This window comes from Coenobita brevimanus, chromosome 97 (assembly GCF_032717465.1).
Source record: "Coenobita brevimanus isolate Jiangsu-jjx chromosome 97, ASM3271746v2, whole genome shotgun sequence".
NCBI classification, from domain to species: Eukaryota; Metazoa; Arthropoda; class Malacostraca; order Decapoda; family Coenobitidae; genus Coenobita; species Coenobita brevimanus.
In genome coordinates, this window is record NC_137050.1 from 1,595,644 (window position 1) to 1,615,190 (window position 19,547).

A 19,547-nucleotide genomic window follows, 5' to 3' on the forward strand; every position below is an offset into this window, starting at 1 on the left:
TAGTTCAGTGGTATAGCATCAGACTTGGGACCGGGGGGTTGTGAGTTTGAGCCACACCCGGTATAGCTGCCATGCCAGTATGGGTAGCACCCTCCTGTCACCTAGCAGGGCTATATGATCGAATAAGGTCTAGCTCGGGGGAACATTTCCCTTTTTTTCCCCTTTACAGCCACTGCAGTATTAATAATGACCTTAAGTCTATAGTAGATTGTATAAGAGGCTTTCGTAGTACCATTTTCGTGGCCATTTGTTTTGCATATTTCACCTCTAGTGTGTTACAGTTTTAAAGCAACAAATTTTGCACCAATAGCATAGAAGACATTGAGGTATAATGTGCAAAATAAAGCACCTGGGAAGAAGTAGGATGAAGCCTCATGTACCACCTAGAGCACAACCCTAAGAATCCTACTTATCGCCATCATGGTATCATGGTGTACATCTCACAAGATCATTGACTCAAATCGTTGAGTGCAATGCGGCCCTCCCATCACTAGCTCCTCCCTTCAACACAGCTTCAGGGCTGGTGAGTGTTACTGGCATTGTTTAATATTAATCCATTTACTCCGATGACATTTTCCGTTTTATTCTTGCTGCCTTTAGACTATCTTCACCTTAGACTAATGTCTTCTAGAATTGGACGCAATATAACCTTCATAAACGTCTTCACTACAAGAATGCATTTCTCAGGGTAAAATCATCCGGTAGTCGCAAGAAGTAAATTGTATATGAAATCCTCAGAATAAAGGGGTAAATAATACAGTAAGTCCTCATTTGCTACTGATGTTTAGGAATATCTTAAATTTTTCCATACAGCTGGTACAGTACTGTAATTTTAGGAGAAGTGGTAGATCAGCTTTAATCATCTCTCCATACACCTTATCAAGCTGCTTTGTACTAATTTTACTGTAGTCTTTATACATATCTCCCTCATATCACCCCTAAAGAAGAAAGTTTATGTTCATGGCAAGTTCTTTCTGGCAGCCCCACACTGGGCAGGTGTCTATAACTCTTGTTCAGGTACTATGATTACCAACACTGACTGAAATTATTATATTGTTTCTTGAATAACTACCCAGTAACTGGAAAGCTTTGGAAATCATTTAATATTTTAATCAAATAATATAGTGCTGCTCTTGGATGACTACCCTTTCCCCTCTTCCTTCTTTCTCTCCTGCCTTCCTCTTGTCTTTCCTTCCTTCATTCTTTCCCCTTGCTTCTGTCTACAGGTGACTCTACACTGAGTGACAAGCCAAATGGTTTCCTGTACACCAGAAAACCATTTACTATGCTGGTTGGTAACCATATAACCAATTTATGGCACCTGGAGGTTTAGTGGGTAATTTAGGCGCTCCAGTCGGATTGAGCCGGTGCAAGTTTATATCCAAGGGGTGGTTGGGGTTTACTGTTCACGTAATGCCACTCAGGGATAAGTGAGGCATGTTACTCTCGTCTTAAATGTCAGAACCAACTTGCCTAGCCCCTGGCTCCTGTGCTCCTCTTGAGGCAACACAGGATCAGATGATGTATATACGTATGTATGCTCAAATAACCATTACCAGTAACAATAATGATACAGAACTGGGTAAGTAAAACTATCAGACCAGATTTCCTGGATATTGTTTAAGGAGTACAGCCTCTTATGAGATAAGTACATCCCTACAGTAACTAAAGATCAAGTTCTATGATCTGCTGATTTGAACGGATGAGTATAATCAATAGTAGAATTTCACTTGAACATCCTATATTTCCATGGATTTTCTGTTTAAACATGAAGAATATGGAAAGTAACTTTTTCTTTTTTTTATTTATGCCAGTGGAATGTTTACTTAATGATATATTGTTGATATGAATCTTAAGTTTTCACTTTCAACATGCAGATTCTTATGTCCAGTTGTTCAAATGCTTCAGCTTGTTTCCATAGCACCCTCAGCTCCTGAAAATAAGAAAAATATGGAAATTAAAATGGGATGGCAACTAAGACATATGGTTCAATAAGGAAGTTGTGCATAGTACCTCATAATTCAAACTCAAAGAAAATACACTGTACCATGAAAACACAATTATGAAACACTTTGGTGATAGTTGAAAGTAGCCTGATTGATTGTGTTTATTGAAAAAAGGATGCCTTTGAGTGTTACTGGCATGAGAAAGGTGAGAGGACAGTACACAGGTTTGTTGGACCTTATGACTGGTATACAGGGTGAAAATGAGAGGACCCTGCAGGATTAAGGATGAGAATGGTAATTAGAGACTAAAAATAATGCTGAAAGACCGAGCAATGGTATCTCTATATGAATGAGGTAGTGGAAGAGTTTTATGATAAATAAAGTGGAACCAAACTGATTATCTGTAGAATGTAATGTTAATCAAATTTATCATTTCATTGTAGCAGCCGTGGTTCAGTGGGTTAAAGCACTCCGCTCTGGCCGAAAGGTCAGAAGTATGAGTTCAACCAAGAGTCACTGACACAGACATCAGGATGGGCATCTGGTCATAAAGTGCTACACACTTCAAACTTAAGTCCTCTATCCAGAAGCAATGCCTTAGAGCTTATCAAAATAAAGGGGACACGGTGTGAAAAAAATAAATAAATATAATAATAATAATAATTTGGCAATAATTTTCATCCAGATACAAAAAATTTGAAAACAACACAGTATGTACAGTAATCCCTCGATCATCCGATGTAACAGAGCCAAGGGCATGTCCAGGTAATGGCTCTGTCCAGATAATGGACTCTTCCCCTATCCCCCCTTTGTACATAACCTAACTTTGAAAGCCAGTGTAAAAGGCCACTACAGTACATCGTACAACACTTGTTCCTGTTGTTTGACACTACTCCATCTGGTCAAGCAGACCTATAAACCACAGCCAAGCAATTACAATGGACAAGCAGACCCATTAACCACAGACAAGCAATTACCACTCCAGGGTCATACCCTGCAGTAACATGAATCATGAAAAAAAAAAAGGCTACTCAAGAAAAATGCAGTGGGCACACAAAACATAATGGTAGAATGGAATAAAATCACGGTACAGTACAGTAAGCTCGAATAAAATCACAATTAGGCCATCCCTCATCAATCTTACCCAGGATCTTGTGCTTCTCCAGTCATCACTACCCTCTTCCTTTTCCCTGGTGAAGGGGCCATCACACATACCATAGGAAGAGACATGCAAGGAACAGCAAGGCTTGCAGCAGGTAAGAAACAACCACAAAAGCCACCACGTGCACTGCCATAACAACTGTTCGCGAGGATATGTTTACTACACCAACGCTGCGCAGGAACTGTGAATGACTAATGGAGTCTCTAGCGGTTGCTGGGTGAATTACCTAGCCGGACAGAGCACTACAACAAGGTTATTCCCACCCAGCCGTGCGTGAAAATGTTTGTGTGGCCATAATTTCTGCCCAGACTCAAGCATTTTGTCTGGATATTATGGGGGGGGGCAAAGTACGAATAATGGTTTCAAACAGACAAATCACAGCGTCCAGGTAATGGCCGTCTGGATAATAGAGGGATTACTCACCAACGAAAGATATACCATCATCGTTGTCATCATCATCATCATCCGGACCTCTTTTCCCAACCCAAGTTTGGGTGAGGGGGAATTGATATTCCCTCACCAAGCTATAAATGTATATAATAGTTCTAAACAAATTAGGGAAGTGAATTTGTTTGAACTCATATAATCCTGTTCACAATTTCTTAGTTCACAGCCACAGAAACCTGTATGCATCTCACTATTCTGGAATTATCCAAACCAAATTTTATAAAAGGAACTAATTCTGGTATATCTGTCTTTAGCAGCTAATGTTCATGTTGCATTAAGAATATGATTTTCAATGCTTGCAGTCTTCGTTTCTGAAATCATGTCACCTCAAGCTTTGTTTGTAATGAAAACACTGTACATTAAGCAAGATTAAAGTCTGAAATGTGTGTTATGAAGGTAGGCAATGAAACCCTTCATACTGTTTCCATCCTTACAAAATATACTGGAAAGCATGTACATGCCAAAATGTGTGACCATGGTGATGAAAGATTGAGTGTGCTCCTTTGGATACTTAATGTTAACTTGCACATTACATCAAATCATTATCATCATGTCAAATACATCAACAAAAGATGATCACTCACCTTCATCAAACATGAACTCATCTTCATACTCTTTCAAGAACTTCTGAGATCGACTTTCATCAATGAAGAGTTGATATACTTTCTTCACATCACTGATGCCGATCTGAGGAATGCAAGGGTATGTAGTATTTAATTTATTTCAGTTCCCCTACATCCAATCCTATATGTTCTCTGAATATGATGTATTAAAACATCAAGGTCAATTTTATCAATTTATAAAACATAATATAAAAGTAAAATACTGTAATAATAATAATAATAATGAATAAATAATCCATCCATCCATCCATCATCCAATCCTATGCCGCTCCATGAGAAGCATAGAAGCCTGGGGCTAGGCAAGTTGGTCCTGACATTTAAGATGAGAGAAATCAGCCTCACTCATCCCTGAGTGGTATTACATGAGCAATAAACCCCAACCACCCCTTGAATATGAACCTACACAGGCTCAATCCAACTGGTGTGCCTTAACAACCCACTAAACCACCAGGCACCATAATTTGGTTATATGGTTACCACCAAAAGGAGTAAATGGTTTCCTGTGTACAGGAAACCATTTGGCTTGTCAATCAGTGTAGAATCACCCTTAGGTAGAGGGAATAGGAAAGAGTGAAGGAGAGAAGAAGAGGGAGTGTAGTCACCTGTGGGCAGATGGAAGAGGAAAGAAAGAAGAGGAAGGGGCAGACACCAAAAGCAGCACTACATTGAGTGGATGGTGAGCATCCCCACCTACCATCCACCCATCCATCATCCAATCCTACGTTGCCCCATGAGGAGCGTAGGAGCCCGGGGCTAGGCAGTTGGTCCTGACATTTAAGATGAAAGTGACCAGCCTCACTCATCCCTGAGTGGCACTACATGAGCAATAAACCCCAACCACCCCTTGGATATAAACCTTCACCGGCTTAATCTGACTGGAGCACAATAATTACCCACTAAACCACCACGTGCCAAGATTTGGTTATATAGTTACCACCCAGCGTAGTAAATGGTTTCCTGGTGTACAGGAAACCATTTGGCTTGTCACTCAGTGTAGAGTCATCCACAGGCACAAGGAAGAGGAAAGAATGAAGGAATGAAAGACAGAAGAGGGAGTGCAAAGTCATCCGTAGGCAGAAAGACGAAGAAAGAATGAAGGAGAATGAAGGAAAGACAGAAGAAGATGGAAGGAAAGAAGGATGGAGGTGAGGACAGGGCAGACACCGAGAGCAGCACAACATTGAGTGAGTGGATGGTGAGCATCCCCACCTACCATACTATAATAATAACAAAATAAAAAGGGAGGTGAGAGGTAATGTGTAAGAGGATTACAGATATAAATTGAGTTTATGTTGGGAAGGATGATAGGGCTGGAATAATAATCTCAAGGATAAAATAAAGACTGGAGATATCTGACACAATCACACCAAATGGTACCTCATTTGGCATTAGACTGCCGAGTGAGCAGTTCTATGCTTCATCATTTCTCCACTGTGTGTAAGAAGTCATATATTCTTCAAGCTATTCAACAATTCAGCAGACAAATACCTGTCAAAATTTACACCTGCTTGTGAATAACAATATTAAAGCTAACATAGTTGCCCATCACACGACTTTTAACTGAAATGTGAATATTTCTTAAACCTTATAATACTATGTTACACACAAATTTATGCACCTACCACCCTGATAACTGAAAATCAAAGTGGGCTGATTACAGCAATGTGCCTCTTAGTATCCATGATACGTTTTCAAAAATAGGACGTTAAGCAATCTGGATGTTATGCAACCACCGTAACTTATGCACTGTACTGTATACTGTATATTGTACTATGTATACAGGTACATGGTAAATAATGTACTGTCTATTACTTTTAATGTACAGTACAGTATAAAAAGCCCAAATTAAGACAATAATACACAGCCTGTAAAATACATAGCTTAACAATCACTTGGACTCATACTGCTACATTTGGGAGTCATGATAAACCCTTGGGCAATGCAGATTGCTATGTAAACCTGATGCAAAGGTAGACAAGAACACTTTAAAGCAGCGGTGAACATGCAACTGGATGCAGCTGCCTGCAGCTGGTGTTGATGACACTGTTACACGATAAACTTCTTACTGCTTGTTAGTAAACTTTTTATGGCTTTTTGGTATATTTTTTACTGCTTTTATGTAAGTGCAGAAAAAAAGTAAAAATATGAAGACATATGAACAGTATTACAGCATACCTGTATAGGTTATACATGTACAGTACTGCGTATCATAGGGCTGGCAGCATAGCCACTTTGTTTTCAAATGCTGGCTGGCTATCAGGCAGCAACACTGCTTTGTGCCTGCATACACTCGGTACGTCCAGTTCTTCGGATGGGTTTTTAAATTTCTATTATACATGTATTTTTATGGGTCCCCAGACATCAATGTATTCTTATGGGTCCTTGGGCATTAAAGCAAACAGACGTTGTGAGGAAGGATGTTAAGGGGCGCATGAATATTATACAGCACTGTGTTGTCCAGATCCCTAACAAATAGAAGATTCTGCACGGTACGTCAATCTCTCTCCAACAAAAGAATAAATGAGTTGTTAGAGGGAGTAGACTGTGGCACCAGTCAAGCAGGGTGGTACTCCCACGTGGATGGAAAGCTGGTGACAGGGAGAGCTGGAGCTCCCGTTTCATCAGCCTTCGGGACTAGTTCCAGACCATCCTCCTTTGCTGAACTTTTTCAGTGTTTCAGTAACACAGAGGGTAGGCCAGCATATTCTCCAATACAAGTTTCTCTAGCTGTCAACACCAAACTACATTCACATTATACACTACACTTCCTATTCAAAATTCAACCAATATGGCATTATTTAACCAAGCCTCAGAGTCCCGGGGGGGGGGGGGACCATAAATGCCCCCACCATCCACTCCTCTCCTGATGATGACCCAACGAGATGCCTGGAACCACTGTCTGACTCACTTCTTCATTTCTGCAACATTTGTGGCCTTTCCTCTAACTTTCTCTCTGTTGAGCACTGCCTCTCCTCCTCTAAACCTCACTTTCTCTTCCTAACTGAGACTCAGCTGTCTGAGGCAACTGAGAGCAAACCCTTCTCTGTATCCTCCTCCTTGGAGGGGGGGAAAAAAAAAAAAAAAAAAAAAAAAAAAAAGTTACACCTATTTTTCTCACCTGATTTTCTGTTCTTGTCTGTCTTTCTTTCCTTACCTGCTTTTCTTTCCTCTTTATAGCTACGAGGTTGGCCAGGGTGATGAGTTGGATGGCATACCGTAGAGACGACTCTAAACCAATCTTTGTTAATACCACCAAGGCATCATCGTGTATATCACAGTCTTCTTCTTCACATCTGACGGGGTAGAAAGGATTACAGTACTGTGTCTCAGTTTTGCTGTCATGTGTGGATATTACTGCTGTACAGTAATATTTGATTTTATAAGTGAAGCATAGTGCCATGAAATTCATAAAGTATACTGTATATGAATTTTCTTTCGCTTGCACCAAGTTACAAAGTGCCATTATTAAAATTATAGGTTTAAAATATTCTGAATTCATCTTCATCCAAACCTGTTTCCACCAAGTTATGATAACATACAATAAGCACAAGACAAATGCATGTAGTCAAAGCATAATCAACTGCTTGGCTATATAATGTGATCTGCTATCACTCTATCATCCTGATCTTTTTTACTCACCTATCAATCAGGTGAAGTAGCAACAAAAAAGAAAGAAGGAAAAAGTCCAAAAGTGGGAAAACTAACAACAGTGTGAACAGTAATATGGGCCACATGATCATTCAAGTCTCCAGAATCCTGGCTTCATCTAAACCTAACAATCTACACATAAATATTCTTTACAGAGATGCCCTTGACAAACACCTGATAGTCAATCCATATATAGCCAAGATACAATAAAGGTAGGGCAGCCATCATGAAGACAGAGAACATACGTCACAATGAGAGCATGGGGGACAGATACAAACAGCCACTGGCATGCAACAGTAAGACGTGCACTTTTTAATTTTGTATTTTTTTTCTTTTTCTACATTTTGGTGATGCTTAAGTACCCATTTGTTGTCACAGGTTGCAGCTTTACTTAATCATTTTAAAATTCTGGCCACATTCACATAAGCATCTTGTCACTTGCACAAGACTGACACTTCTGTGGACTTTTTGAGGGTAAGAAATTACCAACTATATGCTACATAATGTCACTTGGAGTCCAAACCGTCTTTAAATGCATCCCTTATTCCTAATGTCCTGAAGTACCATACTGTACAAACCTTATTTTCAAAATTTCTCTGATTTCAGTGTCTGCATAAGGTGATGTTTTGATGATGATCATTCTATCCAGCATATCAATGGGGAGGCCATGTGGGGACATATTCTGTGTGCCTCTTATGCGTGTAATGCCTCGATTGGTGGCCACAATCACTACAGGTGCCATATCATCCTCCAGAGCTCGGTTAAGGAATGAGAAGCATTCAATGTCTAACATGTGCACCTGTAAAGGAATGAATGCATTACTACACTCTTCTCAGATTATAGCAGTATGAGTAAATATACAGTAAAACCTCGATATAACGAACTTCAGTAGACCGGAATTCACTTTTATCGGAATCAAGGAGCCAACTGGACTAAATTCTTATATACCAGAATAAGTCCAATAAAGCCAGTTGGTCCAGACGCTTGACCACTTCAGCTATGTTCACCACAATAAGGTAAATAAAATATATGTTTATCAGTGTACAGTATGGCATTATTATATATATTACACCATCATTTGATTATTGTAGTGAATGTACAATACAGTACAGCACTGCAACAGTAGTGAAAACAGTTTAAAAACTGTTGGTGCGATCTGGATTAATGTCTGATATATCACATAAAGTCCGGGTTAGCAGAAGGAAGTCCGGATGTCGCTTTTTTCAGAATGGCTTGGGCCTCAATTACTCCGTTACAGTGAGGTTTTACTGTATTGTATAGTATTTCTTACTTCCTTTTCAATACTATATCATTCTACTGCTTGAGGTCAGAAGTTATTTTTGGTAATGTTTATTATAGCACTGCCAAATTTTCCCTGCAAGGGGTATGTCAGCCAACCCCCCACCTGGGAAGCATGAGTAATAAACACACACACACACACATATATATATATATATATATATATATATATATATATATATATATATGATCATCATCATCATCCAGACCTCCTTTCCCAAATGACAGGATCACAATAAAGTGATTACATGCCTTACAGCAGTCCTCACCTCATCTATAAACAGAACTCCTGGCACAAGCTCAGCCTTCCCCTCCTCCCGCCATTCAGCAACCTTGGCATTGATCTGTTGCCTAACCTCACCTTTAATTTCACCAGTGTCACCTGAAATAATTAATTAATCCACTGACCAAATAATAAATCATTCAATCTATTAATAAATTATCCAATCCTATGCTCTCCAATCATTAGCACTATGAGGTCAAGGTTAGGCTACTTAGTCTAAACTTTTAAGGCGAAAGTTACTGGGATGTAACCTGCCCCCAAACAGAATTATGTGAGCCACAAATCCCAACTACCCCTCTGAAATACACTCAAGTGGAGTTTCATTACCAACTAACCCATCAGGCATCCATCTGGTTATATGGCTGCCACTCAATGAGGTACCATAAATAGATTCCTGGGCTACAAGAAACAAGCTGGCTTGCCATTCAGTGTACCGTATGTGAAAGAAGCAATGCATTAGTGGATGGTGGAGACCCCCTTCCACTATTTACCAATTAACAGTAACTGCCATGGCATCAAAAGAATAGCTGGAAGTCATCAAGGTTTTTCTTCTCTCATATGTCATCTCATTTTAACATTCACGATAATCAGAACTTAACTGTACAATGCAAGCTTGAATCCATCCACCCATCCATCCATCATCCAATCCTATGTCGCTCCAAGAGGAGCGTAGGAGCCCTGGGCTAGGCAATTTGGTCCTGACATTTAAGATGAGAGTGACAACAATTTAATTTGTTGTACCAGGTACATAACTTCCCTTACCCCTTGATTATCACATACAGTATATTCATGCAATGTAGTACCAAGTGCTAAGCTATAACGTTAGTGCTGAATATTGTGATGGCACATACTAGTTACTAATATGAACTGTAAATATCATACCTGAAAACAAAGCAAGGAAGCCTTGTGTGCGATTGTTGATAACATCAATTTCATGAAGAGTGACAGTGTGTACCACTTCTTTCCTCTTCTGAAGCTCACCCTCTGGACACTGTACAAATCTGAAAGAGAACTAGCAACTCAACTGAAGACCTGATAATTAAGTCACTGCATGACAGTTCAGTATTGTGAACCTAACCCTAATGTATGGCAATGAAGTGTGGACTCAGCTGGAAGACAAGTCTGTAAGTCAGTTAAGTTGAAAACAGTTATGAAAAGGACATGTGAACTTGTATGAAAAGACAGACAGACAAATGAGGAAGTCAAGGAGTTCTGGTGTTGACGTGTTAGGAGTACTGTACAGTATCTTGAAATGGTTTAGCCATGTAGACAGAAGGGAAAATAAGAGACCGACTACAAGAGTGTATCTGAGTAGGATCGAAAGGGGAGACCGAGGTTGAAAAGGAGGGATGGGTTAGAAAGGCACATTAATGAGCCAGGTGTGACCTGGAGAAAGGGCAGCCTGATGAAAGAGGACAAGGTGATGTGAATGCAATTTACTTGTAGCCATCCCTTCCCGGATTAAGGATTCTGGCTATCGATATACAGAATGCCTTAGTAAATACAAAAGGAAACAAGACAGAGATAAGGAAAATCCACTGATATGGTATAAAAGTGCTAAATCAACCTGAAGCTATATCTGAGGTTACTGGCAAACCAGCTTTAGAAGTTGCAATGAGATATTCATTAGCACTCTTCCCTGTAATGTACTGTTAACAGCAAAAATAGTGGAGAGAGAGAAAAAAAAAAGGGGGAGGGGGGAGGAGGGTGACTTACTATGAGAACTTACTGCAGCTATGGAAGGTCTCCCATTTCCCTAGTCGCAAGTAACAAAATCTAATAAACATTAACTCAGTGACAGAGGAGAAGAACAAAGTCAGTGACTTGAAAAGCATAAGCAACACAGAGAATTTATTCAGTGGATGAGTCTGCCACAGGCACAGTACCCTGCGAAGTTATGTTCCTCCTCATTACCTTCAGTAACCCATAACGTCTCGGTAAAGTTGCAGGCAGTCATTACAGTCTGTTTGGTTTGTTAAATGGTAACTTTTAAGTAACTGTTACTTTTAACTATGGTACCAAAACTAATATAATGTTATGAGCTACTGATGGTAAGGAAGAGAAATGGAATTCTTGCATGCAATTGTACCTCTCCTTGGGGCTTCCTATGATGACATACCGTAATGTGTCTGAGATGATGATTAGAATATTAGTCTTACAGAAGAAGGGGAGTGGCCATGTGCAATTTACCACAAGGGTGTGGGAAGTAATTCCAACTTGTGCTGCGTTTGTGATAGGTGCGTGCGTAAGTGACGTAGTGGTATTAGAGGTAGACTGCGAGATAATGCTGTTTTCATATGTGCAATGTGTCGGGGTGAGCATGTGGGGATTGCCAGGCGTGAATGGACTGAACTTGCTGGTGAGTGTCTTGAGTGTGTGGAAGAGTTTTGTTCAGTTGGAGACATGTTATTTGCTGGAGGTGGGGCAGGAGCTAGCTCTGTGGCTAGAATGAGGTGTGGTTGGAAAGTTCAGAGAGCTGTTGCCTCTCCTGACACCAAAAGGCCCTCCCTCCATGGTAACAGATCTTTGTAGGCAACATGTGTTAGGTGTAATGCTGTATGGTAACGAGACCTGGGCAGTATAGGAAGAGGATATTCGCAAGCTCAGATGTACAGAAATGACAATGATTTGGTGGATGCACAGTGTTTCCCTGAGTCCGAGGCCTCGAGGGCTAGGTTTACAATGGAGGAGTTGAGAAGTAGATGTGACTGGTGCATATTGATGTTGTGATAAGGAGGGGTAGACTGAGATGGTTTGGGTATGTGGAGAGGACAGGGGATGATAACTGGGTGCAGAAAGTGAAAATGTTAATATTAGGGGTAGGGTAACAAGAGGTAGACCAAAAAAGACCTGGGACGTGGTCATCGAGTGTGACCTCAGTGATAAGGGACAAAATAGTGAAGCTGCCAGAGATAAGCAGCATGGAAAGCTGCCATTAGGTGACCAAGGCCAATGCATGCAAACATGTTAGAGCCTTCAAAAACAAAATGAAATGAAATGAAACAAAATGAGAGAAACCATGATACAAATTAAAGACACATGCATTAATTAAACATTTAAATATCAATGTTCTATTTCAAGAATCTCTGCATCTCACCTGGTTTGTGGACCTGTGGCATCATAGTCTCGTGCTCTTGTAAATGACCGACCCAATTTGGTTATTTTTCCCGTTGCTTTGTCAATTGTTATCACATCACCAGCTTGTACCTACAAAAAAATCAGAGGAATGATTTCTTCATTCATTCATCATCAAATCCAGTGTTCCCCCATTAGGAGCATTCATCAGTCTAATTCTCTCTTACTATCTAAGTGTGAGGGACTTACTGTATCTTCAGTAGAAAGACATGGGGAAAAATAAATCTTAAAGATGGCAAATAAAATGCAAGGACCAGAGCAGCTCAAATGCTGGTATTTTACAGCCAAGCAATACTCTTTTAACTCGGCTGCCATGACCAACATTATATAACAACAGCTATATGACCCGAAACATGGTGTGGCGATGTACCATAAGTGAATGGCAATGATTATACCTCACCTTTTCTTTTGTAAGTGCCTCTATGAGCTTATTTCCAAGGTCATAGATTGTCTCCATTTCTGTAGTCTTGAGGGTAAGCTTGCCAATCTTAGCTCCTGTGCCAGTGGCTGGGCGGTCAATCTGAACCTCCACCACTTCACCTTCAATAATCTCCGTCTCCTCCTTGATGCGAACACCAATAGACCGACGGAATGCCTGTGTCAGCACCTCAGTCTTGGACATACCCAAACTGCAAAGTATTTATTGTCATGGTCCCAGATATCGGAAAAACCTGTACACTGTAATTCTGTAAAAGTGAAGATATCACAAAAACCTGCTTAGAACTAAATTCTTTTATCATTCCTCTGTGTACTCGGTATTTATGGTTACCAAAATAATCACTGTGAGATGCTTACTACCTACTTTTCCATAAGCAGACAATGAAATTCTGCCAGCAAAAAGGAATCTCCAAACGGAGATAACTCAGTTTCAGTGACTGTAAATGAAAAGAAAAGTGAAAGTAATAAATACAGGTACAGTACTTGCACTTACATCAAATGAATGAGCTCTTACTGCACACTGAAAGCATACCAAGAAATCCAGTACAATTCCCAGTGACAGTATATATAATTTGAAAAGATCTTTCTATCTATTGCTAGACGCCTTAATCCCGTCAGGGGTGGCCACAAATAAATCGTCTCCTAGTTGCCCTGTCCTCCACCATTTCACTGCCCTACCCCTCAGCTCACACCCCCCTCTCTAATATACCTCTCCACTCCATCCCTCCATCTCATCCTCAGCCTCCACCTTACTCACATACACTCTCCTTGTTAGTCTCTCACTCTCCATCCTCTCCATATGGCCAAACCACCTCAATGTATTTCTCGTAACACTTTCTATCACATCCACACCACAATGTTCCTTCACTTCCTCATTTGTCAGTCTGTCTCTCCATGTAACTCCACATGCTGCTCACAAATAACTCATTCATTCATTCATCTAATACAGTGTTGCCCCATGAGGAGCGTAGGAACCCGGGGCTAGGCAAGTTGGTCCTGACATTTAAGATGACAGAGACCAATCTCACTCATCCCTAAATGGGATTACAAGAGCAATAAACCCCAACCACCCTTGGATATATACCTGCACAAGCTCAATCCAATTGGAGTGCCTTAACCGCCCACTAAACCATCAGGTCCCATAATCTGGTTACATGGTTACCACCCGGCATAGTAAATGGTTTCCTGGTGTACAGGAAACAATTTGACTGATCACTCAGTGTAGAGTCACCCATAGACAGGAGGAGGAGGAAAGAATGAAGGAAAGAAAGACAAGAAAAGATGGAAAGAAGGAAGAAAGGAAAAGGTAGGCACTGGCAAGCAGCACTACATCGCGTGAGTGGATGATAAGCGCCCACACCAACCACTTAACCTACTGGTAATAATTCATGTTGAATCAACTTACAGGAGCAAAATTTAATCATCATGCAACAACATACATATTACTCAGTACTTTGTGAGGAAATGTTAAGCAGTTCTGTACAGTCATCAATGACTTGGGTGATGAAATGGAACACTGGATGTGACACTATCACATTTTCATCCCTCAGATATACAATCCCCTTCTCATGTACACTCACATTACTTTAGTGAACATATTGACGTCGAAATCATATATTTCCTCTGCTGGAAAAAAATGTACCTATAAATTTCTGAAGCCGAGATGGATGTGAATGGTGTGTCAGGGCCAAGTGACTGAGCCAAGCCAAGTGCTATGGCAGTCTTCCCTGTTCCTGGCTGGCCTGCTATCAGTACTGCCTGCCCAGCCAGCTTTCCCTCCTTGATCATGTTCTGCACCACACCTGCTGCCCGCCGTGCCTGCAAATACAAATAATTGAATGGTGTAGCCAAGTGGGGACCAATAGCAAGGAACAGAAAAAGTTTACGCCAAAATCAACAGTACTTAAATGCACACCTTCACCCATGAGGCAACATGCAAACCTATTACACTACAGCAGCACAAAAGGCTAAGTAACAACTGTATTAAACTGGCATGCAAAGCTACATGTACTTTTGCCTCTATTGTACTCTCAACCTTTTTGGTTTAATATCTTCCCAAACTGATTAGGTACTGTACAAAATGTTTGGTTTAAGCTTCAACAGAAACTCTGTAGCTATGATAATATACTGCCAACCTTGCTAATAAAACAAGATGAAACTAAATATACAGTGGAATCTCCTAAATCGCTGTCTTATGAGACTGGGCACATGCTGTGATTTGGGAATTTTGCGATTTAATAATATCTTACGGGAGAAGTTACTTATGAGTCTTTCATTTTGGAAAAGTTGTCCCCCTTACCCTAGAACCTACATCAAACTGGTCACCAATGAACACCTGCAATCTGGAAAAGAAATTAATAAAGCATTTAATGGAACTGAACAATAGTTATCGTAAGATTCTTACAACATTGCTTGAATGGAGGGGGGAGGGGTTCCAAGGCTTGAGGCGGATTACGGCCTCACAGTCTGGGTGCTGGCTGACTGCAGATTCGTCTAACAATACATCTTGTCACCTACTGTGATACATGATTGGTTGAATAAAATAATGCTTGAATTTCAGCAGATTTTGTTAATCTAAGCTACCGAAGATTTCCGTTTTAAACACCAACACTACGTAATTATGTAAACACCGAGAAAATAGCCAAATTGTAATGCTGCCAGACCAAACTGTTTGTAGCGGAAAATGGAGGGGGGGCGGAGGTGCTGCGTTCATTTATTGGTGAGTTTTTGCCCATAATAATGGTTTGCTTGTGCTGCATTTGGGTGCAATAACACTGACGGACTTTCTATACGACTTTTCTGACTCCTTTGTGATCCCCCAAGAAGGAAATTACAAGATATTAAGGTGAACAGAGGAAGCTGGTCTGGGACTGAGTGTTGTCAGCTTTGCTAGGCAGGTTTCATGCACAGCATCTGCGCCACATCCACACAGGAAGGTAAGCCTAAATAATATCCTGATGGAAACCACTTTACCACAATTACAGATATCAAGAAAACGACAATGTCTAAATTCCACCAAACTTCCATGAAACTTAAAAACTGCAGATAAAATAAGTAAACACTGCTATTGTTAATCATTCTAGCATCATCTGGCAACTCATCCCAATCTTTTTATGCTTCAAAATTTGCCTCCCTGATACAAAGAGGAAAATCTCATTATCATACAGCTTTACTTACTAAGAAACCACCATTTGTGCAAACATAGCATAAAGTATGTTCAAAAACGCATCGGAAAACTTTAACTTTTGAGGCTGCAATCGCAAATTTTGTTTAGTTTCCGTGAATTACTGACACTGCGAACTGCTGCTATATATTATGAATTCAGTTTAGAAACACGCAATTCAGGAGATCCCACTGTGATCACCAATAATTCCTACATATTTTTTAATACAGTACTGGTAGATCACAAAGAGTAAAACACAAACAACAACAGTAACTTACTTTAACCTGACCAACCATTCCCTGGGCTGACGGCTTGGGAGTGAGATCGTCTGTTAGTCCCAGGCCTCGAATATGGGAATGAGCCCCAATGCGCTCAATCCTGGTCACCTCGTGCTCTTCACTTGTTAAGCTTACCTGAAATATAAAAGTGACAAGTACGTGAATTTGTATTTCTGACCACAACAATTTACACATGAAATGTTGTTTTTTCCCCTAATATTTTTGGTGAGATTTGTTTGATCCTGATATCTATTTCTGGTGTAGCACATTTTTCATTTACTGTAATATGAACCTCTGACCTCAATAAACGATTTATTTTTATTGGAATGGATAACAAAATTCAACTTATCACACCAAAAACCATGTAAAATACCTGTATCTCTATATTAACCTCAAAACCTTGGAATCTGAGGCAACTTTTCACCAATCTAACTTAAATGATGCATTATGTTAATTATGGAATTTATGTCAAGGTCAGACCCAAAGGATATTGTTTTCACAGATAGGTTACAACCCACTACTTTCTTTGTGTAATGCTCATAAGTAACTCTTTGAACCATACAAGGGCTATAACTGAAGACTGCCCAGGTTAGGACCAAATTATGATTTCTCATACCAATCAGACAAACAGAAAGCTTGAAAATCAAGAGATAAATTTCACTAAAATTTAGCTAGGATTTTTTTCCCCCCAACATTCCTTACATTTTAAAAGAGGTTTTTCTATAACTGTGTCAATTATAACCCCAAAATTCCCTTTGCCTTTTCTGGCCTGTTGAGAGTATTGAGGTAGAAATATGTTACTGAAAATTACAATTTGTACAATAAATTGACAACACAATAATTCAAATAATCAAAACATCCAAAAAACATTTTTTTAAAAACTTGGGTCCTCTGTTTTCATAAATAAATAATTATTCATTCATTACTGATTAGATTACAAGCCTTTACCGTACACCAAGCCTAACCTAATCAACACTGATCCACACATCAAAGGAATGCATATGCAGGTTCTTTTGCATTAGGTATACCGATTTCTGGAACTCCCTGCCTGTTGAGGCTGTCAGTACTAGCTCTATCGACTCTTTCAAAAGATATCTACACTTGTTACTAGCAGTCACTCTGTTCACATATGTTGACTGATGCCCTCTATAAAAATTCCAATTACTGCAGCTGTAAAACCATCTGGCATATAGCATACAACTCAGCCCTTCCTGGTAGGCTATCAGTCTACCAAGCATATGGTATAAACAATAGGGCTGGCTTGCCAGCAGATATGGGATACCCTATTCACCTAGTAAATTTCTGCCAACTGTTAAATCACAGGGTTAGCCAACCAGGTGAGTAAACCCACACAAGGAAAAGACTAAGTGTAAGAAAATCAAACAAATTATTAAGAAAAGAGAAGGGATCTGGCCTGTCCATATCTATATATGCTGAACAATAAAAATACAAGATTTTACTATACTGGGTAAAATTAACTCTCAACAAAGGAGAAAAAAGGCCAGTAAAACATCCAATACTGAGCTTTCTGCTGCTTCCAGATAACATAAAATTTATTTTTTCAGTTGATATCCTGGGCATCATGGCTTATATTAAATTAACTGTCATATTCACCAGACGACTTCGATTAGCTTGCCTGCACCAAGGCTACCGTAAATTGTTACGTTAACCTTCCTGTTTGGCAAAATATCTCCTGAGCTTAATAAAATTGTTATGCACTTGCAAGAACACAATAATATGTAACTGGACTGAATGAACTAACTGTAATCTATCTCTGTCCACTATATAACGTAGAGACCAAAGGGCTGTGTTGATTCAATTGTTATTGGGCAACGAAAACCATGCGCTGGTATAGAATCATAAGCTAGTACGATGATTTTACGCTTATCTGGTCGAACACATATACTGAATTATCCTACATTGCTCGGTAAACTATACAACATTTCCAAGACAGTAAATTATTTGATAAATCCATGATTTTATATCATATTACTTACTGCAGCCATGACTCCAGAAATGTGTTGGTGCCGCTGTAGACGCAGAAGGCAACAACGCTACGATTGGTTGAGCTCAAAGTAGAGGTTCATAAAATTTCTTGAGTAATGGCATGTATTGTCGTTTGTTTATGACGTTATCCTAACTCAGTGAAGCATTCAGAGACTTCAGTACCAAACTAGAGCGAATAACAACATGAAAAATACAACAAATAAAGCATTTCTGGCAATGAATCACTGATATGGAGGACTGTGTACCGCAGTGGGTGTTTAAGATATTTTATGAAATTCGTCTCAGAACAACATACTGAGCTGGGATTGGCTTACAGTGGTTGCCATGGCAATCGCAGATAGACGCTTTAAACCATATGACGCCTTTTATTATTTCATTGTCGTGTCCAGTCTGTTTTATTCTATTTTGAAAATCACTCTTATTGAACGGGTTATGGGAAGCTTTAATACAGGGTCAATAGCCTCTTCCAGGAGAAATCTGTAAATATTTGAAAGCATATTAACCCCAAATTTGAATTTTACTTACTGCATCGAAATAATGTACAGTTTATGCGAAACATAAGATTTCGCATTTTTTTTCTTTTATATACGAGCTCCCCATCTTTGAATTAAATTTCCACGGCTGGAACGTAAACAAGCTGTGAATGGTGGTGGTGGTGGTGGCTGTGAAATTTGGCAGGAAAATCCTGAGTTGTGCCTAGTTATTGCTAAGAGCTTAACGCAGCTATTTTGTTCCCGTTGGTTGGAAATACTCTTGTGTTGCATTATTCCTGTCACAAAAGTTAGTCATTCGTTAGAGAAGTCACTATGGCCAACTCTGTGAATTACAGTGGCAAGGAAGGTTTTGAAGCATTCTTATCACAAAACTACAGAGTAACACATTTCAAAGGTCACAGAGTGATCAGAGACGAACTGTATGAGAAGTATAAACAATTTTGCACCGAAAATAACCACATTGTTGCCAACCTTGTCAATGTGGGCATGACTCTAGCAAACCAAGGAGTGAAGGCGAAGGCCAGAGTCGGAGGATACAATGGAGAAGGTCAGAGATACGCTTATGTTGGATTGTGGGAGAAGGTGGAGGGAGAGGAACCTCCAGTAATGAATGAGGAAGAGACA

The 19,547-nt window shown here is 39.8% G+C and overlaps 1 protein-coding gene across 1 annotated transcript; it reads right to left on the reverse strand.

The window, feature by feature from the left end:
• Positions 1 to 772: 772 nt before the first annotated feature.
• rept (RuvB-like helicase 2 rept) lies at positions 773 to 18,440 on the reverse strand. The gene is made up of 11 exons (XM_080283505.1): positions 18,420 to 18,440; positions 16,423 to 16,557; positions 14,624 to 14,799; positions 12,944 to 13,172; positions 12,506 to 12,615; positions 10,291 to 10,409; positions 9,395 to 9,507; positions 8,405 to 8,625; positions 7,333 to 7,471; positions 4,140 to 4,242; positions 773 to 1,933 (listed from the first exon to the last, which is right to left on the reverse strand). Exons 1-11 carry the CDS (start codon positions 18,426 to 18,428, stop codon positions 1,905 to 1,907), a joined length of 1,383 nt encoding a protein of 460 aa, XP_080139631.1. The 5' UTR covers positions 18,429 to 18,440; the 3' UTR covers positions 773 to 1,904.
• Positions 18,441 to 19,547: the final 1,107 nt, after the last annotated feature.

Excerpts from the sequence above, each read along its gene's own strand:
- rept (XM_080283505.1), bottom strand. Across the intron at positions 14,800-16,422 it reads GAATGGTTGGTCAGGTTAAA|GCACGGCGGGCAGCAGGTGT; the intron begins GTAAGTTACTGT and ends TTGTATTTGCAG. Across the intron at positions 1,934-4,139 it reads TGAGTTCATGTTTGATGAAG|GAGCTGAGGGTGCTATGGAA; the intron begins GTGAGTGATCAT and ends TCTTATTTTCAG.